Source organism: Papilio xuthus, unplaced genomic scaffold (assembly GCF_000836235.2).
Source record: "Papilio xuthus unplaced genomic scaffold, Pxut_1.1 DF827679.1, whole genome shotgun sequence".
Classification (NCBI taxonomy): domain Eukaryota; kingdom Metazoa; phylum Arthropoda; class Insecta; order Lepidoptera; family Papilionidae; genus Papilio; species Papilio xuthus.
The window spans coordinates 2846332-2868040 of NW_013530970.1; the positions used below are offsets into that span (position 1 = coordinate 2846332).

At 38.4% G+C, this 21709-nt stretch overlaps 2 protein-coding genes across 4 annotated transcripts; one reads left to right on the forward strand and one right to left on the reverse strand.

Moving 5' to 3' along the window:
- Positions 1 to 852: 852 nt before the first annotated feature.
- AP-1-2beta (adaptor protein complex 1/2, beta subunit) lies at positions 853 to 8691 on the forward strand. 2 transcript variants are annotated; one of them, XM_013312194.1, is made up of 18 exons: positions 853 to 947; positions 1086 to 1236; positions 1693 to 1863; positions 2989 to 3186; positions 3508 to 3625; positions 3748 to 3938; positions 4328 to 4510; positions 4941 to 5123; positions 5442 to 5636; positions 5818 to 5910; positions 6015 to 6136; positions 6304 to 6494; positions 6747 to 6838; positions 6945 to 7046; positions 7327 to 7456; positions 7592 to 7709; positions 7794 to 7920; positions 8061 to 8462. In XM_013312194.1, the coding sequence occupies exons 2-18, from the start codon at positions 1129 to 1131 to the stop codon at positions 8460 to 8462; spliced, it is 2724 nt and encodes a 907-aa protein (XP_013167648.1). In that variant the 5' UTR covers positions 853 to 947; positions 1086 to 1128. The 2 variants fall into 2 exon arrangements, with proteins under 2 accessions (XP_013167648.1, XP_013167649.1); XM_013312195.1 differs by lacking the exon at positions 853 to 947 and having other exon boundaries at positions 1129 to 1236; positions 8061 to 8691.
- A 215-nt stretch (positions 8692 to 8906) lies between these two features.
- Positions 8907 to 20014, reverse strand: Ptip (PAX transcription activation domain interacting protein). 2 transcript variants are annotated; one of them, XM_013312193.1, is made up of 16 exons: positions 19798 to 20014; positions 17126 to 19714; positions 16188 to 16355; positions 15265 to 15366; positions 14604 to 14682; positions 13300 to 13472; positions 12823 to 12919; positions 12612 to 12738; positions 12226 to 12322; positions 11854 to 12039; positions 11544 to 11690; positions 11166 to 11378; positions 10875 to 11027; positions 10682 to 10760; positions 10360 to 10603; positions 8907 to 10196 (listed from the first exon to the last, which is right to left on the reverse strand). In XM_013312193.1, the coding sequence occupies exons 1-16, from the start codon at positions 19891 to 19893 to the stop codon at positions 9632 to 9634; spliced, it is 5115 nt and encodes a 1704-aa protein (XP_013167647.1). In that variant the 5' UTR covers positions 19894 to 20014; the 3' UTR covers positions 8907 to 9631. The 2 variants fall into 2 exon arrangements, with proteins under 2 accessions (XP_013167647.1, XP_013167646.1); XM_013312192.1 differs by having other exon boundaries at positions 15265 to 15369.
- Between the last annotated feature and the right edge of the window lie 1695 nt (positions 20015 to 21709).

The following is a 21709-nucleotide window of genomic DNA, read 5'->3' on the forward strand; positions in this document are numbered from 1 at the left end:
CAACAGAGAGGAGCTAATCTCTTTCCAGTGTTATTCTATTTCTCAAGACAAGAGTGGCACTACTACTCCAGTTCTATCAGAAAATATGATCTATCAAATAAACAAACTGGAACAAATAAGCATTTATCAAAGTTGGGGTATTTTGTTGGTGAACTAAACAATAATGGTATTATTACGAAAGCAATGAGCATTATGTTGCGTTCTTAAAATATGTTCGCTTTAGTCAGAAGATTAAATAAAGTTGCAATTAACGAAATTGTTTTATTTTTCCAAAATTGTTTTCCCTCGAATAATACTTTCAAACGTCAAAACGGAAATTGACAGATTGATTTTTTTAGGTTGGTAGCAACGTAGACTTGTTCATAATATTGCTAGCATTGAAAATGTCAATTTTTATTCTCCGTTTGTGTATCTAATTAGTCAAGAGTCCCGTCTCTTATTTTATATACTCTTTGGCTGCAGCAACATTTTCAAGCTGTAGTGCTGCCAATCAATATTGGTAACTTTATATGGTAATTTTATATACTCTTTGATTGGTAAGGGCGATTTTTATGTGTCTACTGTTTCAATGTATGGTACAAATATCGTGGTGAATTAAATCTAGATTCTCGAAAATCATCTGATAGTATATGTTATGTTTCACGTTGTAGTAGTGAATAAAGTTTTTGCAAGCTACCCACATCATTTAATTTCAATCAGACGGTAGGTTATTCGTTTATACGGTAAACGAATAAAGTAGTAATAAGGAAAACATTTTTAATCGATCATAGCAAGATCACATAAAAAAAAACCATAGCGAAAAGAGCAATTACAGCAACTGGCAACTCCTACGTTTTAGAATTTTGAAGTATAAAAATTAAAAATGATTACGCCCCTTCAAATCTGTCAGAAGTGTATTTAGTGATTTAAAAAGATTTTTAATTTTAAGAAAACCACTTTCTTTTTCGGTATTAATACAATATAAATATACCTTTTTAACGCTATATAAATTTGTACCACGATAGTTGTAAGAAACTATCACTCGTTATTCGTTGAAATTATTGATTTTACGAGGATCTGTTTTTACATGAGATAAAATTATTTAGCAGGTGAAATTATAAACTTTAACATCGCTGTTCATTCGCCAAGATGACCGATTCAAAGTATTTTACAACTACCAAAAAGGGTGAGATTTTCGAATTGAAATCTGAATTAAACAGTGATAAGAAAGAAAAAAAGAAGGAAGCTGTAAAAAAGGTAAGAAAGGCATTGCTATATAAAAATTACATTATGCACACTATAAGATTTACCACATATTGTCGTTGATACGTATAATACGTAATTAAATAACATGACTTACTATATGATGTAAAAAATTAGACATTATTTCTTATAGGCCACAATGGTTGAGGTGAATCATTGATGATGTGTTACATATATATGTGTTCTATAAAAAAATACTCTTTATATAGAAATTTAAAACTATAAAATAATGGTTACATCATAGTGTCCTCTCAGCATAATTTCTATGTTAGGTAGTTAAGATGCTGTTTTTTTTTTGTATAATACTTTTAACTGTCCATTGAAACTCTTGTTTGTTTAGTCATTTACTAAAACTCTGAAGCCATGGTAAGGTTATATTAAACATTTTATATTACCAAAATATACTAGTAGTAATATTAGATAACATAAATAGTTTTTATTATAATACAGGTCATAGCTTCGATGACAGTTGGTAAAGATGTGTCAGCTCTTTTCCCTGATGTGGTCAACTGCATGCAAACCGACAACTTGGAGCTGAAGAAACTGGTCTACCTATATCTCATGAACTATGCAAAATCTCAGCCCGACATGGCCATAATGGCCGTCAACACATTTGTTAAGGTATGTTTTCGATTTTATGTGTGTTTATAACTAATATATTTAGTTCCATTGTTAGATCTAAATTCAGTTTGAAAAGATTTTATAACTAGCTTTTATTTTTAATTTGCATATTTGCAATTGTAACAATAACTGTTTTTAATATGTTAACTTTTAATCTAATTTAATGATAACATAATGATATTAAAATATCAAGAATGTGTTTCAATTATTTAAGACAATATTTTCAGTGTAAAGACATTGAATTTTGAGCATGGAACATTCAAAAGTATCATATATAAGTATAAATATCTTTCTACGTAAGTGTAGTGTAGATATCTGTATGTGTGTGACTTGTCTTTTTTATCGTTTTAATGTCTACTGTACCATATTATGATGGGTGGAAGGATCTACCAACATACCAGCTTGTTAAGGTAATTAAAATGATCCAAAAAAAATCAATCATCCGTCTGTAGATTTACACATTTAAGTCAAATTTGATGTTATCACTTATTACTTTCAGCACATTTGCATACATGATAATCGAGGTATAAACTCTGCATGGCTTAATAAATTTGTACGGTACATTTATGGTAATACTCATCACCTGCACACAGATGTGTAAATCTACATTTAAATAATAAATTAAATGTAAAAGCTGAAATATAGAATTGATACAAATATGAATTCCATGCCTCATTATATTTATTGACATTAGAAGCACATAAGCTATTTTTAACAGTATCATTTCGTAGAAATTCGCTATTCCTAAAATACAGACTGTATAAGGAGTCTATTAAATGGATTAGCATTACTATTCTTGTACTATTATGTGGCTTCTTTTTATTTTGTTATCACAAACATTGTCATGCACACAAACATTATGATGTTATATATTATAACATAAATTACCTGCTAAATTAACAGCTTATGATGACAGTAATTTATATAACCACATTAAAATATGTTAATGTGTAATCTTGGCTAGTTCAAATAAAAGAAAAATTACACTATATTTTGCTAAAATTCATTGTCTTGTTTCATAAGAATAGCGAATTTGTACTGCAAATTGCTTTTAGACATAGCTTCAATCAATGTATAGCTTTCATTCTTCTTTGTGATGCTATTTTAATGGTACACTGCCTACAGGATTGTGAAGACTCAAATCCACTGATCCGAGCATTGGCGGTGCGGACTATGGGTTGCATCCGAGTGGACAAAATCACGGAGTATCTGTGTGAGCCACTGCGCAAGTGTCTCAAAGATGAAGATCCCTATGTAAGGAAGACAGCTGCAGTTTGCGTTGCGAAATTATACGATATATCATCAAGCATGGTTGAAGATCAGGTTAGTGTGTGTTTACATAAACTGTTAAATAGATTGCAAACATGTTACATAACATGTGTTTGATACAAAATTCTAAGCTTATACAAGACTAGGTGTCCCCCATCACTCCCTCTGTGTGGGATTAAGAAAAACTTAATTAGTAGTCTGTGTTCTTCCAGGCTATATCCTACATCTGTACCAAATTTTAGTGAGGTCCATGTAGCCATTCTGCAGATACCTTCTAACAAACATCCATCCATACATCCAAACATTTGCATTTATAATATTAGTAAGATATTCAATGTAATAGAATTTGGATTTGTTTAACATTCTTTTTTTCAGGGGTTTTTGGATCAACTGAAGGATCTATTAAGTGATTCTAATCCAATGGTGGTAGCCAATGCTGTAGCCGCACTCTCCGAGATCAATGAAGCCAGTGTATCAGGACAACCGCTTGTTGGTAAGTTAAAGTTTATAAAAAGTCATGTATAATTTAATAAGAATTGCTAGATTCCGAGAGATTGCTGTTTCGGAGGAGTGTGGTAACTAACAAGAGAATTTTATATATTTTGGTTGTCGCAGAGATGAACGCGCCAACAATCAACAAGCTGCTGACAGCACTGAACGAGTGCACGGAGTGGGGGCAGGTGTTCATCTTGGACGCACTCTCCAACTACTCGCCCAAGGACGCGCGCGAGGCGCACTCCATCTGCGAGCGCATCACTCCTCGCCTCGCACACGCCAATGCTGCTGTGGTACTCTCCGCTGTTAAGGTACACTACAAATAAGTGTTCATGTCCTCACTGAGAGTCCCTGAGTACTTGTATGTTACTTCATGATTCATTGATATGTAGCTTTTGTAATTTTACGCGTATACCCGCGGCACCGTCCTTGCGGACTTAATCATTAGCTTAGGTTAGGTAATCTTCCAGACTTTGTTCTACATCTATGCCAAATTTAAGCGAGATCACTTCAGCAGTTCTAGGAATACCTTCAAACATCCATACTAACATTCGCATTTATAATACTAGTAAAGTTATGGAAACTTAGTTTAGCTAATGTTACTACAAGTATTAAATGTAAAATTGCTCCGCCAACTCATACGTAAAATAATTTTCGCATCATTTACAAAATAGCGTTAAATAAAGTTGTCGCTATATAGGTGCTGATGAAGCTGATGGAGATGGTGTCAGAGGACACTGAACTGGTGGGCACACTGTCGCGCAAGCTGGCGCCCCCGCTGGTGACGCTGCTGAGTGCGGAGCCCGAGGTGCAGTACGTGGCGCTCCGTAACATCAACCTCGTGGTGCAGAAGCGCCCCGACATACTCAAACATGAAATGAAGGTATTATAGGAGTCATACATAATATGACATTCAAATAGTGGTGATTTTTATACCCAATTGACAAAGAGGGTTATGTTTTTTCTCGCTTATGTAACTTTATTTTTCTTCTTCTTACTGGCCTTCTTCCCCGGACTGTCATAGAGTATTTTACATAGGAACAGAACACATAGTGGACACCAGATAAAATTATAAGAAAAATTTAAAAAGAATGAGTTTTTTTTATTGCTAAATCTTATTTTGAAATATATATTAAAATAAGAAAGTATTACACGTAACAATACAATTTATTTAGTTTTAATTTTAAAATATTTATTTAAATACGCAGACAAGAGATGGCGCTATTTCATCTATTAGAGCCTCAGTCAGTCGGGTTTATAGTTTTTTTTTTATAAATTAGTGTTAGGTTATTTAATAAGTATTATTTGTGCAGGTGTTCTTCGTGAAGTACAACGATCCAATCTACGTGAAACTGGAGAAGCTGGACATCATGATCAGACTGGCCTCGCAGGCAAACATCGCGCAGGTGCTCGGAGAACTCAAGGAGTACGCTACCGAGGTCGATGTTGACTTTGTAAGGAAGGCCGTGCGCGCTATAGGCAGGTGTGCTATCAAGGTATGTCACTGAAAATTGGAAAATTTATTTGAAATTAATTAATTAAATAAACACGACTAGACGTGTGTAGCTCTGAACCGGTTCAAAAGTTCAGGTTAAATAGACTTTAATCGTTAAGCTATGCCTCAACAACTAAATTATCAGCTCTCGGCTCGTTACGATATACTATAACTGTTGGCAGATACACCGCGAACTAACTGGTGACTAAAAGATCGCAGCTAGAAATACAAATCATAAGTCTATGAAGCTTCAAATTGAGCAGATCTGCAGGTCATCAAATTTAGTTCAGTTACTCATGACTAAAACCGATTGAACCAGGTTGAACCATCAGCGGAGCGCTGCGTGTCGACGTTGTTGGAGCTGATCCAGACCAAGGTGAACTATGTGGTGCAGGAGGCCATCGTCGTGATCAAGGACATCTTCCGCAAGTACCCCAATAAGTATGAGAGCATCATCAGCACGCTTTGCGAGAATCTGGACACGCTGGATGAACCTGAAGCCAGGGCATCCATGGTAAGTAATTTTATATTAAAATGTCTGCACATGTGGCCAGTTAAAAAATCAAAAAGTATAAAATTTAAATGTAAAAGCTTTTTTTTATAATAATTTTTGAGTTCCATGTACTTCAAAATGTTTATGTGAATAATAAATGGAATTTAGTTGTGATATATTTGTAATAGTAATAAACATGCAGGTGTGGATAGTGGGAGAGTACGCGGAGCGCATTGACAACGCTGACGAGCTTCTCGACTCCTTCCTAGAAGGATTCCACGATGAAAATGCACAGGTATGCAAGAAGTTCTTACTTATAATCAACTACCATAGACAAAAAACCAAAATCTTCCAAAATTGATGAACATTATATTAAAAAATAGCTGCTATTGTGTTCAGGTGCAACTGCAATTGTTGACGGCGGTGGTGAAGCTGTTCCTGAAGCGGCCGGCCGACACGCAGGAGCTGGTGCAGCACGTACTCAGCCTCGCCACGCAAGACTCAGACAACCCAGACCTCAGGTACACAGCCTTCCCTGGACATCTAAAAACCTTAGCAAATTCACTTATGGGGCAAATTATTAAACTATAAAATACCCAATATTTAAGCCTCTTCTCATACTTCAACTGTTATTGTTAAGGTCAGATAGTATTTATGCAGCCGAATTAGAAAATGTGTTGTGTATTAGGGACCGCGGCTTCATCTACTGGCGGCTGCTGTCGACGGACCCCGCGGCTGCCAAGGAGGTGGTGCTGGCCGACAAGCCGCTCATCTCCGAGGAGACAGACCTGCTGGAGCCCACACTGTTGGACGAGCTCATCTGCCACATCGCCTCGCTCGCCTCCGTCTACCACAAGCCGCCCACTGCATTCGTTGAAGGTACAACTTATATTTATCATTAATGCATCCCCAACAGCACTGATGAAAAAAGATCTAGATGTCTGATCTAAGCCTATTTTGTGATCTTCTATCGATCTCTTTTTTATTATATTCTATATGTATCCTTGATATGTGGTCAGTTGTTATTATTTGTTATTACGGATTTTTTTATGGAAGACATTTTTTTGTTAATACGTTTGTAGTAAACATATTTAAATTTATAATTATTATTCAATAAACAACGTGTGTCAGGTCGCGGCGCGGGCGTGCGCAAGTCGCTGCCATCGCGCGGCGCAGTCTCCGAAGAGGCTTTGCCGCAACAACCTACTGTCATACCTAACCAGGTGAAGTATTTCTTAATGCCCTTAAGTGTATATCTTAGCAATACTGTCTTTTTACATAATAGATAAATGCAAGAATAAAAATAATTTGGTGTATGATTGTGTGCAGGAGTCTCTGATCGGCGACCTCCTGTCTATGGACATCTCTGGTCCGCCGGCTGCTGCGCCCGCCTCCAACATCGACCTGCTCGCCGGCAACCTCGACGTGCTGGTGAGAAACACACACCACCTAACTGATAACACCTTCAATGCCACCATACTTTAGTACGAGATATCTTATTGGCACTGAAAGTATTAATTACAATTTTTTTTCTAGCGAAAATTTGAGATCTTCGTGGTTGCTTTACAATCTTCTCAATTCGTTTTTATTTAACTCTTTGCGGAACTAACAAGTCAAATTTTATAAGCGGTTCTACCATTAAGATTGCTACTTATGCATTAATTCGGCTTTGATAACATTGTCGAGACTAAATATGTAATGTGTTCGTCAGTTGGGCGGAGGACCGGAGCCGCCGGCGGCGAGCACGACAGGCCTTTTGGGTGACATCTTCGGCGCCGCAGCCGCGCCAGCCTCCTTCGTGCCGCCCAAGCAGTGCTGGCTGCCTGCTGACAAGGGCAAAGGTAGCTACCACATAAATCATCACAACGCCCGATAACTAACCCCCTTAGGGAAAGCTTAATTAATTTGAATGACTTAAGTGATAGTTGGTCAAACATTTAATTTTATTATTTGATAATATGGTGACCATCAATCAGGTCTGGAGATCTGGGGTACGTTCAGCCGGCAGAACGGGCAACCGCGCATGGAGATGACCTTCACCAACAAGGCCATGCAGCCCATGACCGGATTCGCCATACAGCTCAATAAGAACAGGTGAGTGTCAACTATATATACGAATGTCTGACAAAAGTCGTCATTATTAGGAACGTTTGTGTTAAAAATGTCTGTATGTTAAAGTTTCGGCGTGTACCCGGGCGGCGCGCTGTCGGTGGGCGTGGTATCAGCGGGCGGGCGTAGCGAGGCCGCGCTGCCGCTCGCCGCCGCCGGACCCGTGCAGCGCATGGAGCCACTCAACAACCTGCAGGTAAACCTGGAGAGATGTACTAACTCTGGGTGCTATAGGCTTTATTTTTTTTAGTTCCGCGCTGCTTGTAATGAATAAAAAGCATTGTTTGTGTGTGTATTATCAAAGAGAGGTATATTTTTGTTTATATTGTATTGCAGGTGGCGATCAAGAACAACGTGGATGTGTTCTACTTCGCTTGCCTGATCCCCGCGCACGTTCTTTTCACCGAGGACGGTCAGCTGGACAAGCGCGTCTTCCTCACTACGTGGAAGGAGATCCCAGCAGCCAACGAAGTGCAGCACACACTCTCTAACGTGGTCGGCAACGCGGACTCCATCGCACACAAGATGACCCTCAACAACGTCTTTACCATCGCCAAGAGGAACGTCGAGGGCCAGGACATGCTCTATCAGTCCCTCAAGCTCATCAATAACATTTGGGTCCTGCTGGAGCTGAAGCTACAACCCGGCAACCCGGAGGCCACTCTCAGCCTCAAGTCCCGCACCGTGGAGGTCGCCACCTGCATATTCCAAGCTTACGAAGCTATTATCAAATCGTAATCTCTTTAGACACGTTATATTCTCTATTTATATATATTGTTCTAAGTTTATCGAGTTATATAAAATGTATTATGTAAGTTAATAAAGACTATGATGACTGTAAATTCCATTAGCGTATGAATGTTTATTAGAAGTATGTTTGTATTGCGTAGTCCGCGGCATTATTCCTTTCTTGAGGACTATTTCGCTAACGCTGCTTATGAAGTAAAAAATAAACGTTATTCCAATACGTTCGCTTTTATTTTCCCTTTTTCTCATATGACTTTTTATTTATTAAAAAAAAGTTATCGATTTATATATGCAAAATCGAATGGTCGCTGTGTGAAAGTAGCCTACATTTTACATGTAAGATCAAAGGAAAGAGCTCATATGTAAATTTCATAAATGTATATTATCGCACAGATATTTATCTTTATTTACAAAATCATGGTTTGGACCAACTTTTACCTCTTCATATTCATTTATAAAACATTTCCAAAATTATGCTTACATTACAATAATATAAATACAGTCAGTTCATTTTCTAACTGCAATAAGTCTGGAAAAAATATAAATAAAATAACAAGAACCCGCTAAAACGACAAACTAATCACATATACAAATATTCTGACAAAAGGCATGAACGATTTGTTTACTTCTGACATCCATATTCTAGTCATTAGCGGTCGTAATTAATTCACGTAAAACAATAGAATAATTTTTATAACAAATGAGAAAAAATTCAGAAACATATTTAACATTAAATAAAAAATTATGTTTATAGACATTTAGATATTAATAAACATTTTTGAAATATAAACTATAGCTAAGGTAAAACCTTATTATGATATTGCATGAACTGTTTATAACAAAGATTTCAATACATAAATAGCAATTTTTTTCAAACACTTCACTTGGCAGTCATTTTCCTTTTTGTTTTCTATTTAAATTATAATAATAGGTCAATATTGTTTTTTTATAAATGTGTCAAACTACACATTAACGTCGACATCGTTACGAAACAAAGTTAAGTTGTATTTCTATGGCTCTTATGTACATAATCATATTTCTTCTGTTACAAATAGTGAACGATAGAATTGTAAAGAAATCTTAGATGTTCATATAATTTCCAAATCAACATAAGGTTGATTTATAAAATCTATTTATGTATAAAAATCATTGCCTTAGCTTCAATCGATCTTGACGAGGAATTCCTCGACCTGCAGCTTCTGGCGCATGATGGCAGAGAGCACCACCTCAGTGCTGCACACCACGTTCAGGGTCTTCTCCGACTGCAGCAGGTAATAGACCAGGTGCAAATCATTTGGCACCGTTAGTACCAGGTAGCTGTAGGGTTTCTGTGTATGGAGTTCTTGTATGGACACGTAGGAGCGTCGGTTTTTCTCAACTTTTCCTCCACACAATTCTATCATCTCAGTAAGTGCTCCCCTATTGGGTTTAACACAAGGTGTGAGGAAGAAAGTGATGCCTTCGAATAGTTTCTTCCTCTGTTCACCGCAGAGCAGTACTTCGGAGACGTCGCATTTGAACATTGTGTTGAAGGCGTCGTCGTGGAGGCCGTGCTTCGCCTCGTCCGCAAACTTGTTGAGGCGCTGGCTCTCGAGCAGCCACTCGGGGCAGAGCAGGTGCTTCACGGTGACCAGGCAGCTCACCAGCTTGCACGTGCGTACTAACTTTTCCATGACGAGGTGCGTCGCCTCCGCCGGGGACGTTACCACCATACCGCCCAGTTGACTGTTAAGTCGAATTATTCTAATGTTAATGTTTAAAAAAACAATTACAAACAGTAGTTTAACATCAGCTAATTAGCGCCTTTTGGCAATTCGGATCGTATATTATTAAAATAATAGTATAGATTATTGTTGGTAAAGTCACTTGTAATAATAGTTATACTGACCGCACGATGGCGGCGAGGCGCGGCTGCTCGTTGGCGGGCACGGCAGAGAAAAGCACGCGGGGGGCGAGGTGCAGCGGGGGCGGCGCGGGGGGTGGTTGTCCGGGGGTCAGTGCGGGGGGCGCGGGGGTATCTGCAGGCTCGAGACGCGGCCGCTTGGCCTTGCGCGCGCCGCTCGCCGCCGCAGCTCCGCGCTTCGCACGCTCGTGCGACTCCTGCGTTATGTTGATGGGCATCTTCCACGCGTCTGACAATAGCCAAAAGATTGTGTTAGCAGAAAGAGTAAAAATAATAATAATTGTCGACAATTTTAGACACCACTCACTCATTAAATGCGAGACGAGGCTGTAATCAATTCGGAATGGACTCGCCAAATTGAACTGTTGGTATTTCACATTCTCAATCTGCAAATAGAACAAAAAAAAATTAACTCTCCATAGGAAAATCCGCCCAGCTGCTCCTGTGTTGTGTTGTGCGCAAAGACTCTAGTAGTGTGTGTAGTTTAGTGCGTACTGTACCTGTGCGAGGGCACTCATGTTGCCGAGTAGCAGGTCGGTGAGCCAGGCGGCGCTGACAGCGGGCACGCCCCACTCGCGTGCACGTCTGTACTTGGCACCCTCCGCTCGCTTGCACACCAACACAGTGTTGTCACGCGACAAGTACGGCGTCAGCTGCAAACATAACCCACTTACTACCACTCGTTTACTGCTTTTACTTAGTGACAAGCTTGGCAGCTAACACATTTGAAAAGACCTATACCAAGTTGAATGCTGTTTATTTTTACACAACGATAAGAGATGTCGCTGTACCTTGGCGCCGATGATCTGTATGCAGCAGGCGAGGCGGCGGCGCTCATCGCGTCGCCAGCCGGTGAGGCAGACGCGGTGGTGTCGCGCGGGGCGGTCGCGCGGCGCGTGCATGGCGGGCAGGTGCAACGCCTGCCACGGGGGCGCCACGCCGCGACGCTCCATCGCGTCAGACAACCAGTAAGCGGTCACACAACGCTTGGCATCGCGCAACGCCTGCACATAAAAAATAATTAATTTGATTTCGGAACATCAGAAACAAGGAGATTCTTTTTGTGCCAAATCGAACTCGGGGGTACTCCCGAGTTCGATTTGGCACAAGAAGTACTTTACTTCTCCTTAAACGTGTATATGACGTCACAGCAGTGATGACGTAGTTACCTGCATGACGACGCCGTGGCGCTGCGTCTCGCAGAGCACGTGGGTGACGCGCGCGCAGTAGTTGGGCTCTACCTCGCCGCCGCGACGCTGGATCGCTTCCGACCACTTGCCCACTGATTCCGCACCCAGAGACTGCTGGTACTCCACCTGGCGGATAAACAGACCTACACTTAAAAATAAGTCTTTAACATAATGTACCCGAGTCTCTAAAAGAAGCAGGTGGCAGTAATTTAACATTGCTTATATTTTTAACGCTTTCTTATAAAAATATTAATATTGACTTAGTATTGACGATTGAATGAATACTCACAATATGAAAGACACATCCCAAGAGGAAGAGGTCCGGCGGCAGTTTGAGATTGGGATTGTGTCCGTAGAACTGTGCGCGCGGCGGCACTGCCCGCACCGCGCCGCCGCCCACGCCCACGCCCGCAGCTACGCCCACGCCCACACCGCTCGCGTACACCTTGTTGCCCACCACACCGGGGCCGCCAGACTATAAACATTTTTAGTTTGTCAAAATATTTGACAGTGTAATATTTTGAATTTGATCAAATCACCGGACTATTAAGACGTGACAATTTAGAACATTTTTAGGGATACCAATTTTTTGTTTGCTATTATACTCCTATACATCGGAATTACAGTTGTATAAGCAGTATTTAGAAGAGGGTAGAGTTACCTGTGCAGGCACCTGGTGCGGGTGGTGCGCGGTGCCCAGCAGCAGCCGCGCCGGCGCCCGCACGCTGCCCGCCGCCGCGTGCGCAGCCGTCATCAACCTGACACCAGGACAAACATCATAGTTTATCTTACTAATGTTATAAATGCGAATGTTTAGATGGATGTTTTTTGAAGGTATCTATAGAACGTCTGCACGGATCTTGATTAAATTTGGCATACATATAGAACATAGCCTGGAAAAACATATAATCTACTAATTAAGTTTTTTTTAATTCCGTGCAAAAGAAGTCACGGGCGACAACTAGTATTACCATAAAGAAAAAAAATATTTTTTTGTACTTTGTTTATTTAACAATATTTAGCAACGATGTATGTGTATGTGTATACCTGAGCGTGCCGGCGGCGGAGGGCTCGTGGTCCGGCGGTGGCGCACCCCCCTGGAGTCGGATGCTCAGCATGTTGGCCAGCGCTGTCTTAGTCTTTGGGTTCACCAGCAGAGTGTTACCCGCTGCACCTAATTACAAATTATATTTAGTTGTACCAACTTTAAATTTTACATCTCTCTCACACAATCTTTCTCCTTTTTCAATCTTCATACCTTGTTGCTGGTCGGCGGCGGGCGCCAGCAGTGCGGCGTCCACTGTCTGCTCGGTGAGTGTGGCCCCGCTCACTACGTGCTGCGTCACAGGACCCACCTGAATTACGATACAATATATACTTCGCACTCACAGACATTGAAGAGTTCCTTAGTATAGATTTAGTCAGCGATATCTACAGTAACATTTGAGTATGAAGCAGTAATCACTATAAATTAGACTGGCTGTTTGTCGTAGTATTTAGTGCCTATTTGATTTTAGTTGTTTAATCGTTCATAGTAGAGGAGGTGCTGTTTCCAACCAATAATATAGATAGAATTAACTATCATGTAACATAAATAGGCGCGTTCAAATCGGAACGAAGCAATGCCTTTAATTTTCAATCTATCGCCTATTGACAAGAAAGTTTGATATCTTTAGTTACAGTTACTTGATTGTTTAATTGCTCAAGTGATTGATTTCGACTGTTGTGTAGGTACCTGTTTGAGCGTGGCGTGATGATGTGCCACGTGGTCGCGCTGCGCTTGCAGTTGCTGCAGCCGCTGGTACTGCTGCTGGCGCTGCAGCTGCTGCAGCTGCGACTCCACACCGGCGCCCCCCGCGCCGCCCGCACCACCAGCACCCACCGGACTTGCAACCGGACCTCCGCCCACTACACATATTTTTGTAGTTATTTTTTTTTATTTCACAATTATTTACACTGTGGTAACACTTGTACAAGAGTCGAGAATATTCTTTGTTTTTTAGAAAACGACTAGGATATGTTTCTTTCATGGAAACTCACTGTATGGAAGGAATGTAGAAAGAGTGGTGACGATATTATTAGAAGACGTCCAAGAAAAACTCTAAATCTCCCGCCGTATGACAAGTTAATTGATGTCTTACTTTTAAGATGCAGTTTTTTTTTTAAATACTTTAATGAATTTGTCTATAAAACTTAACTTACATTCAAATTCCATTGACTCCATTTACGAATAATATTGTTATTTATTTTATCTCGACATCGTTTCAAAAATCACAGAAATTCGTGAAAACACTTGCACTTGCTAGTAGTGATATTAGATGAAATACTGAATCTATTCGTCGCTGGCTTAGATTGAGGCGACTATAAATTTATAATTCACAGATCAGTCGTCACAAAATAACTATGTATGAAGCAATCACAATACCAAAACTTCCAACTGGAGCATTCTTTGGCCAACGATTTTCTAATGTTTTATTTAAAAGGGACGTAGTTAGATATTAGAATGGTTTCGTCCCCCCTAATGTTATTCATTTTCGACTTTACATTTTGTTTAAACAGATTTTTTTTCCTTGAATGTCAATTGAAAGATATCTATAGCACTGCTACTTATAGTATTATATCCATCCTTTTTTTAATTTAAAACTTAAATAACTAAAAACATAATTACTTAGAAATAGGCAAATGCAAGTAATACAATCTTACTAATATTATAAATGCGAATTTTTAGATGGATGGATGGATGTTTGTTTGAAGGTAAGAACAGCTGAACGGATCTCGATGAAATTTGGCATACATATAGAACACAGTCTTGAAGAACACATAGCCTACTATGTTTTTTTTTCAGACGGAGTCACGGTCGACAGATAATACTCAGATAAGACAATAGCCTACGTTTTTGTTCAGACTATGTTTTACAATGCCAAATTCTAGCGAGATCGATAAGCCGTTTTGGAGATACCATCTAACCTAACATCCATCAAAACATTCGCTTTTATTATATTATTAAGATATGAAATTTCATTTAAAATTATTGTTTACCAGGCGATTGCGGTGGCTGCGTGGGAGTGGGCGCAGGTATGGCGGCAGTGCGCGCACCTTGCTGCTGCAGCCATTGCACCTTAATACATAGCACAATGCATCATCGTATCTACACTTTTATAATTTAACAAACTGTTCAGAATTCAAACCAAATTATGTAAACGTATTTAATTGCACTGACATTTTAAATCTTTACTGAAAAATTTAAGTGTATGTGGGTAGGTTAAAAAAATCCCGCCGTAATATAGACAAGTAAATAATAGCACAGAGTATACAATCTTCACGACATATTATACCAATTTTTTTTTTTGTGTAAAATTTGACGAGACATAAAATGGAACATCTTCAAAGATTTGTGATTAGCTATGATTCGTCATTTTATCATTTTAGTATGACACTTTTCGGCCTTAGTTTAGCCGATCGTTCACTGTTAAGTTAGACAAATCTTCATTGGGGGAGGTATTCGCTCATTGGATATATTTGGCACTATTTTTTATATTATAAGGTGTCAAACGAGCACGCGTCCACATGAATTCGCCGAAATAGCGAAGCGACTGCTACCCATAGACATCCGCAATCGCAGATGCGTTACCTATTCTTAACGGAGGGTTATGTTAACGTTACCCTCTCTCGACGGTGGAGGCACAGGAAGAGTACTTACTTGTTGTTGCTGTGTAAGGCCGGGCGGTAGTTGACTACGTATAAATGTGACGCTTTGTGGCGCAGGCGAGGGCGGAGTCCCGGCGCCACCCACTCCGCCTGGCTGCTATCGACATTGGTGAACATAGATTAACCAGTTAGTAGTAACCATCTACATAACAAGTATGATTTTTGAATTAATCTTGATTTTGTAAAGCTTTATTATCTATGTTGTATTGTAACAGGGTATAGATTACATTTATGGTTTAGTGGAAAAATCTGCTGTAACTCTACTATTTCTGGCAGGAATGAAACGAAAATGAAAATAGAAAATCTGATAAAAAGATTGTGCGATTGAGTAATCAATTATTTAAAATATGTATTCAAAATAATATTTATATAAATAACATAATAATTTTTCAGATTCAATGGTTTAAATAATAAATTAAAAAGTCACTAAATTTCTCGAAATGCGCCTTTATTATAACTTTTATGACAAAATCAATTATTAGCTGTTGCATCGTTTCTTCTCGATTGGTTCTTTAATCTCTGAAGAAGAAAGAGAAATGCAAAGAGTAAATAAATAAAAAAAAAAAAACAAAATTGAACTGCCTCAAACACACGGAGGCAAAGAATAAAGCTAAAAGTGGGTGCATAGTCTAAGCAATAATATCTCACTAATGTTATAGATGCGAAAGTTTGAATGGATGGATGGATGGATATTTGTTAGAATGTATCTCCAGAACAGGTCAAGGAATCTGTAGGAAAATATGACACAGATGTAGAAAATAGTCTGGAAAAACATTAATTACTAAGTTTTTTATTAATCCGCTGAAGCTTTCTTGATCTGAATGCTGCGCAGTCCTCCTACCCATAATTTTACATCTAGCTACATCTAAATCACGAACTTCCAAGCCGCTAAGATATTTTTAAAAATAACTATACCTGCTGTTGTGCTAACGCTGCTGCCCTCTGTATGGAAAGTTGCCTCCTCTTCTGCAGCTGAGCAACAAACATGGCTCGCTGCTTGGGGTCCATCTGTTGCAGCTGCGCGTGGGTCTGAGCGTCCAGGTGGATGAGCTGCCTCCCACCGCCGCCGGCCGTCCATTGCACCTGATATATGTATAATTTAGCTTACTATTTACTTGTTTATATGATATGAAATGATATGAAATTAAATATATGATTGATTTAGTCAAATGCTAGTTAATACAGCAAAAAAAAAAAGAATTGCAATAAAAACTCTTTGGAAAATAATGTGTCCATACTGTCTGTGATAGTACTTTACAAATTTGATAATTCAACATAATATTTATATCTAAATGAAGTTATCTCTTAAGAATATTTATAAAATTATATGATATGTGTTTTGGTGAAAATATATAATTTCTAAAAACATGTTTATCTAGTCCAAGTATAAACTATATTTTACTTATTACATATAAAATATTTTATGGTTAATCTAATTAAATAAAGTTTGAACAGATAATTGAACGTTATAGTTTAAAATGTACCTTCATTTAACTTCAGTCAATAGTACCTTTAACTAGTTAATCATAACGTCGCCATTTTCTTTTCCAAATGAGCTAGGATTAATAAAAATTATTATAAAGAGTGTACTTGTTTAAAACTAATTTATTTCATGTAATGATTAGTGTTCACATTAAATTCAAATTACTATATTACAATGATGTGGAAACTGGTGATCGATCACACAAGTTACAACTCTCCTATAGTCATCAATCCGCTCATAAGGAAAAACCATTTTATTTTAATTTTTAACAACTATAAAGTTTGCTTCATAAACTTGAAAAATAAAACAAATATACAATATTTACGAAATTGACAAGGTAAAAAGAAAAACAGATCATTTTAGTACTTACCCTTTGTCCAACAGCACCAGGTTGTCCAATTTGCTGTCTTTGCAGGTACTGCTGTTGTTGCCAGGACACATTCTGCCCACCCTGCACTATCTGTTGCCCTCCAGGTGACACAATTTGCTGTCCTCCACTGTGTGTGATGATCTGCTGTATACCCCCACCGGCACTCAGCTGGGACCCTGCCTGCGGGGACTGAGGCACCTGCGACAGCACTTGCTGGCCTTGCCCAATGATCTGCTGCCCTGACTGGTTCACTATCTGCTGTGAGGACTGAGCTATTACTACTTGATGCTGTTGCCCCTGCTGTGTTATCACATGTTGACCACCTTGGGACAACACCTGTTGACCACCTTGAGTGATTATTTGCTGACCACCTTGGTTAACCAACTGCCCACCCTGGTGGACAATCTGGCTCTGAGATACAATTTGTTGACCCCCTTGTAGAGTCACTTGTTGGTTACCATGAACCAATATTTGCTGTTGGCCGGTGTGTTGGTTGATTAAAACTTGTTGTGGTGCTTGAACTAATTGCTGTTGTCCACCGCTGTTTAGCAACTGCTGCTTTTGGACCAATATTTGGTGATGTGTTTGGCTTATTGTTTGTCCTTGGGAACCAATAGATTGTTGCAATATTTGTTGTGATGCTTGTTGTATTGTATGTTGGGGGCTCAACTGTGCTTGTTGGTTGTTTATAAGAGCCTGTTGTTGCTGTGTTTGCATTATTTGCTGTTGTAAAATAACCTGGTTTTGTGGATTACGAGTTTGTACCAATGGACTCCTTATAATTTGATGTTGGCCTTGTACATTCTGCACCATTTGTATATTTTGTTGTCGCCATGCTCCCTGCACTGAAACATTGCCACTCTGTTGGTTTGTTAGACCTTGTTGGACTGATTGAATTTGTTGACCAATAACATTTTGTTGTCCAGTGTTACTAACAAGCTGGTTAAGTTGGACATTCTGACCGCCTTGTGCTTGCGATGAACTGACCATACCTTGTTGATTGACAACTCCCATGGTCATATTTTGTTGTTGGTTATTCATTGACTGCACAGTCTGTTGCTGCAATAAATTTTGATTCTGTGCTGATAACTGTTGCCCAGAGTTTATAAGCTGTTGTTGATTGATGACCTGGGACTGGTTGAGATTTTGGTTGAGTTTAGCATTTTGTAAGCTCTGTGTAAAGTTCTGAGTAGATTGAGCAAGTTGTTGAGCAATGTTCTGAACGGCATTTTGCTGGCTCAATGTCAAACTTTGTTTCATAGCCATATTCTGTTGATTTAATTGTGCTTGCTGTAAATTAGCACTTTGGCTTAACATCTGGCTGATGTTCTCAATTTGCTGCTGCGCAGAACTCATTGATGTGTTAGTAGTCTGGTTAATATTTTGATTTTGTTGAAGGTGATGTTGGTTTGTTTGAATATGTTGTTGTATTTGGTTTGAGATGTTTTGATTCATTTGAGATACTGAGACATTGGATTGTTGGAATCCTTGTTTCTGTTGGAGCATTTGCATTCTCAACTGATGTTGTTGCAATAACTTTTGTTGCTGAATTTGTATCGCAGATAATCCATGTGGTTGTTGCTGCTGCTGCTGTTGTTGTTGTTGCTGCTGTTGTTGTTGCTGTTGTTGATGTTGTTGTTGTTGGTGTTGCTGATGCTGTTGCTGATTTTGATATGCTTGTTGCTGTTGTTGAACATTCATATGTTGATTTTGGATATTCATACCGGCTTGAGATACTATAGCATTCTGTCCAAATTTCTGCATCAACTGTACATTACTCTGACTACTCTGTATTTGAAGGTTTTGTGTAACTATGCCTTGAGGTATAGATTTGCTGATAATACCAGCAGTCGACATGGCAGTACTATAACCCATAGAGTTGACAGCTCCTGTGGCCACAGTAGATGTGTTGGCAGATGAAGGGGGATGGTTCCAAGGCATCCTTTGCTTAAGTTTGTCCAGTAGTGCTTGTGTGCTGTCATCTTTATTTTCAGCCATATTCTGTGTAGGCACTTCATTCTTGGCTATACCTTCTTCAAAGTCAAAACCAGTAATAGCACTGATGCGATCCATTGATTTAGGTGGTGGCTGTGGTATGATTAACAATTTAGGATGAAAAACTTCTGTCACTGCTTGTATTCTTGCCCTTAGACTCTCCAAAACCCAATCAGGGGTAACAATTTTAACTCTTGATGGGGGCAATGTAAGAGCTATGCTGTACTTCTTGCCTGTGGCAGCTCCACAAATAAGATGAGTGCACTGGGAGTCGAAATTTAATTTGACTTTTCCACCATGATATGTTATAAGCGCGAACAGGGCCTTTGTATCAGCTGAACTTACTTTAGAAATACATGCAACCACATTAGAAAATATCTTATTCTTGGTTGGAGTGTATGGCTTAGTATTGGCCAACCTTTTCAAACGAGCGCAGGCGAGTACCCAGCTTTCGGTCACAGCGGGAATCTGGTAGATGTCCTGCGCGTCATCGAGGTCCGTATCAGCGGCATTTTGTCCACAAATTAAATGTGTGACATAGTCCGAAAAATATTTTGTATTTTCTGCACCTCCTGACTGCAGCAGGAGCATAATCTGTAAATACAAAGACGCCACTAAAAACTTCGAACGTCAGTTCATAAATAACAATAAAAACAAAAAATACATGAAAAACAAACCCTTTCAGAGACATCGCCAGAGAGGTAATATTTAACATCCTTAAATATGGGCTCTTGCAAACTCAAAGAATCTAGATCGTCAACAATCGTTACCATTTTCTGTTTTAACAGACGATGTAAAATTAAAGTTTAAACAAACATTTTCATTGTAAAATCTTAAGCGCCGAAAACTAAAACATTAAGCGACGACGTCCATGTTTAATGTTGCCATTTTTTTCTGATTTCTCTTCTACAATGTTACAGATAATACAGTACACTGTTACAGATTATATGTTTTCTACATCTATATCTATGGAATGTTTCACCAAAGTTACTTGGACTCCTAATAATTTTAGATTAATTAACTATAAAGGGTCACTTCTTTTTTATATTATAAGGCGATAAACGAGCAAGGGGCCTTCTACATTCGCCGAAAAAGCGGAGAGACCAAAGAGAATATAAAAATACATAAAGAGTACATAATAGAAAAGACCGTCTCCTGTACACATCCGCTTTTGCAGACGAGTTGCCTACCTTTAATCGACAGGTGATGTCAACCAATCACGACAAATCCCAGGCAGTTTATTTAGTCCCCTCATCCTCCTTCTCCCCACCCTCTCCTCATCATAAAATTAATATTTTATAATTTGGACTCACAGAAGCATAATTTACAAAACACAAACTTGTTTATCCATTTTATTTGCGTTGGCATTATTAATAACACTGAGACTATCAATAACAAAAATCATTCAGATATTAACATAAACCAGTAAATTATTAAGTCTGGAATTTCATTAGTAAGAGTTGATAATTAAATTTATTTGTAATGACGTCAATGTTATGCTAATGACTTTTGTTTTTTTTTAATATAAAGGATATAAAAGTTTTTTTTTTAATTTGAGACGTATTTAGGTATAGCATCTTCAAGTGCTAGGTTGTTGACTAAACGTGCTGATAGCTGTGCCCATGACTTTGGTCGGGTGAAATAATGTGTTTGGGTAGCATTGTATCTCCGTAAAAATTACATTTGAATAGCTCCAATATTTTGTCTTTTGTCATAAACTTATAAAACGTTTAATCAACCTTACATATTTCGATATAAACATTTCACTCCCCTTCTCTCCTCTCCTTTCCACTCTCCTTTCAATCAGTCAAACCAAAACATCTATTACGAAATTCTTATTATTTATATTCGAATTATACACATCGCAGATGTTACGTAAAATCCTAAAATAATTATTTAACCGCATTGAAATCTTTGTCGAATTTACGCCATAATCATGAGTCATTAGGACGTCCTTGAATATGTAATTTGCAGAAGCTTTTTATTCTAATAAGAATTAGTTTTATATTATACTTTGTGCGTATTAGTGTACATCAAATATGGTTTTCATTTCATTTAAAGTGGTCAGTATAGGTATTTGGAGAGATAATGTAACCGCAATGAACTTTGCCTTACTTTACTAGGTACTTTACGAGTATGGGTAAGGTTAGGGGGTATCTAATGGAGTAAAACGGGAAAAATACATAAATAACATCAATACGTAATTAAAAACTATTATGATTTTACGATATACAATGAAATTACATTATACCGGTTTTCTCAAAGCGCTCAAAGACATACAAACGTATTGAGAACCTCCTCCTTTTTAACGTTTTAGAAAGCGCGCGCTTTATGACGCTTCTAGACGCGAAGTATGGATTCGATATATAAAAATTGTTAATTAAATCTTTAACGATACTAATCAGACAATTAGCTAGCTGATTTAAAATTGTATGAATTTTGAAGTATAGCCACCGACAATTTATTCCAAAAAAAATGTAAAAAAATTTAGTTCAACGAAAGCCGTTGACAACCATGAAGATTTTAAAAATAAAATATTTGTCTAGAAAGTAGCAATCAAGAATTAATTAATTCATATATAAATTAAAA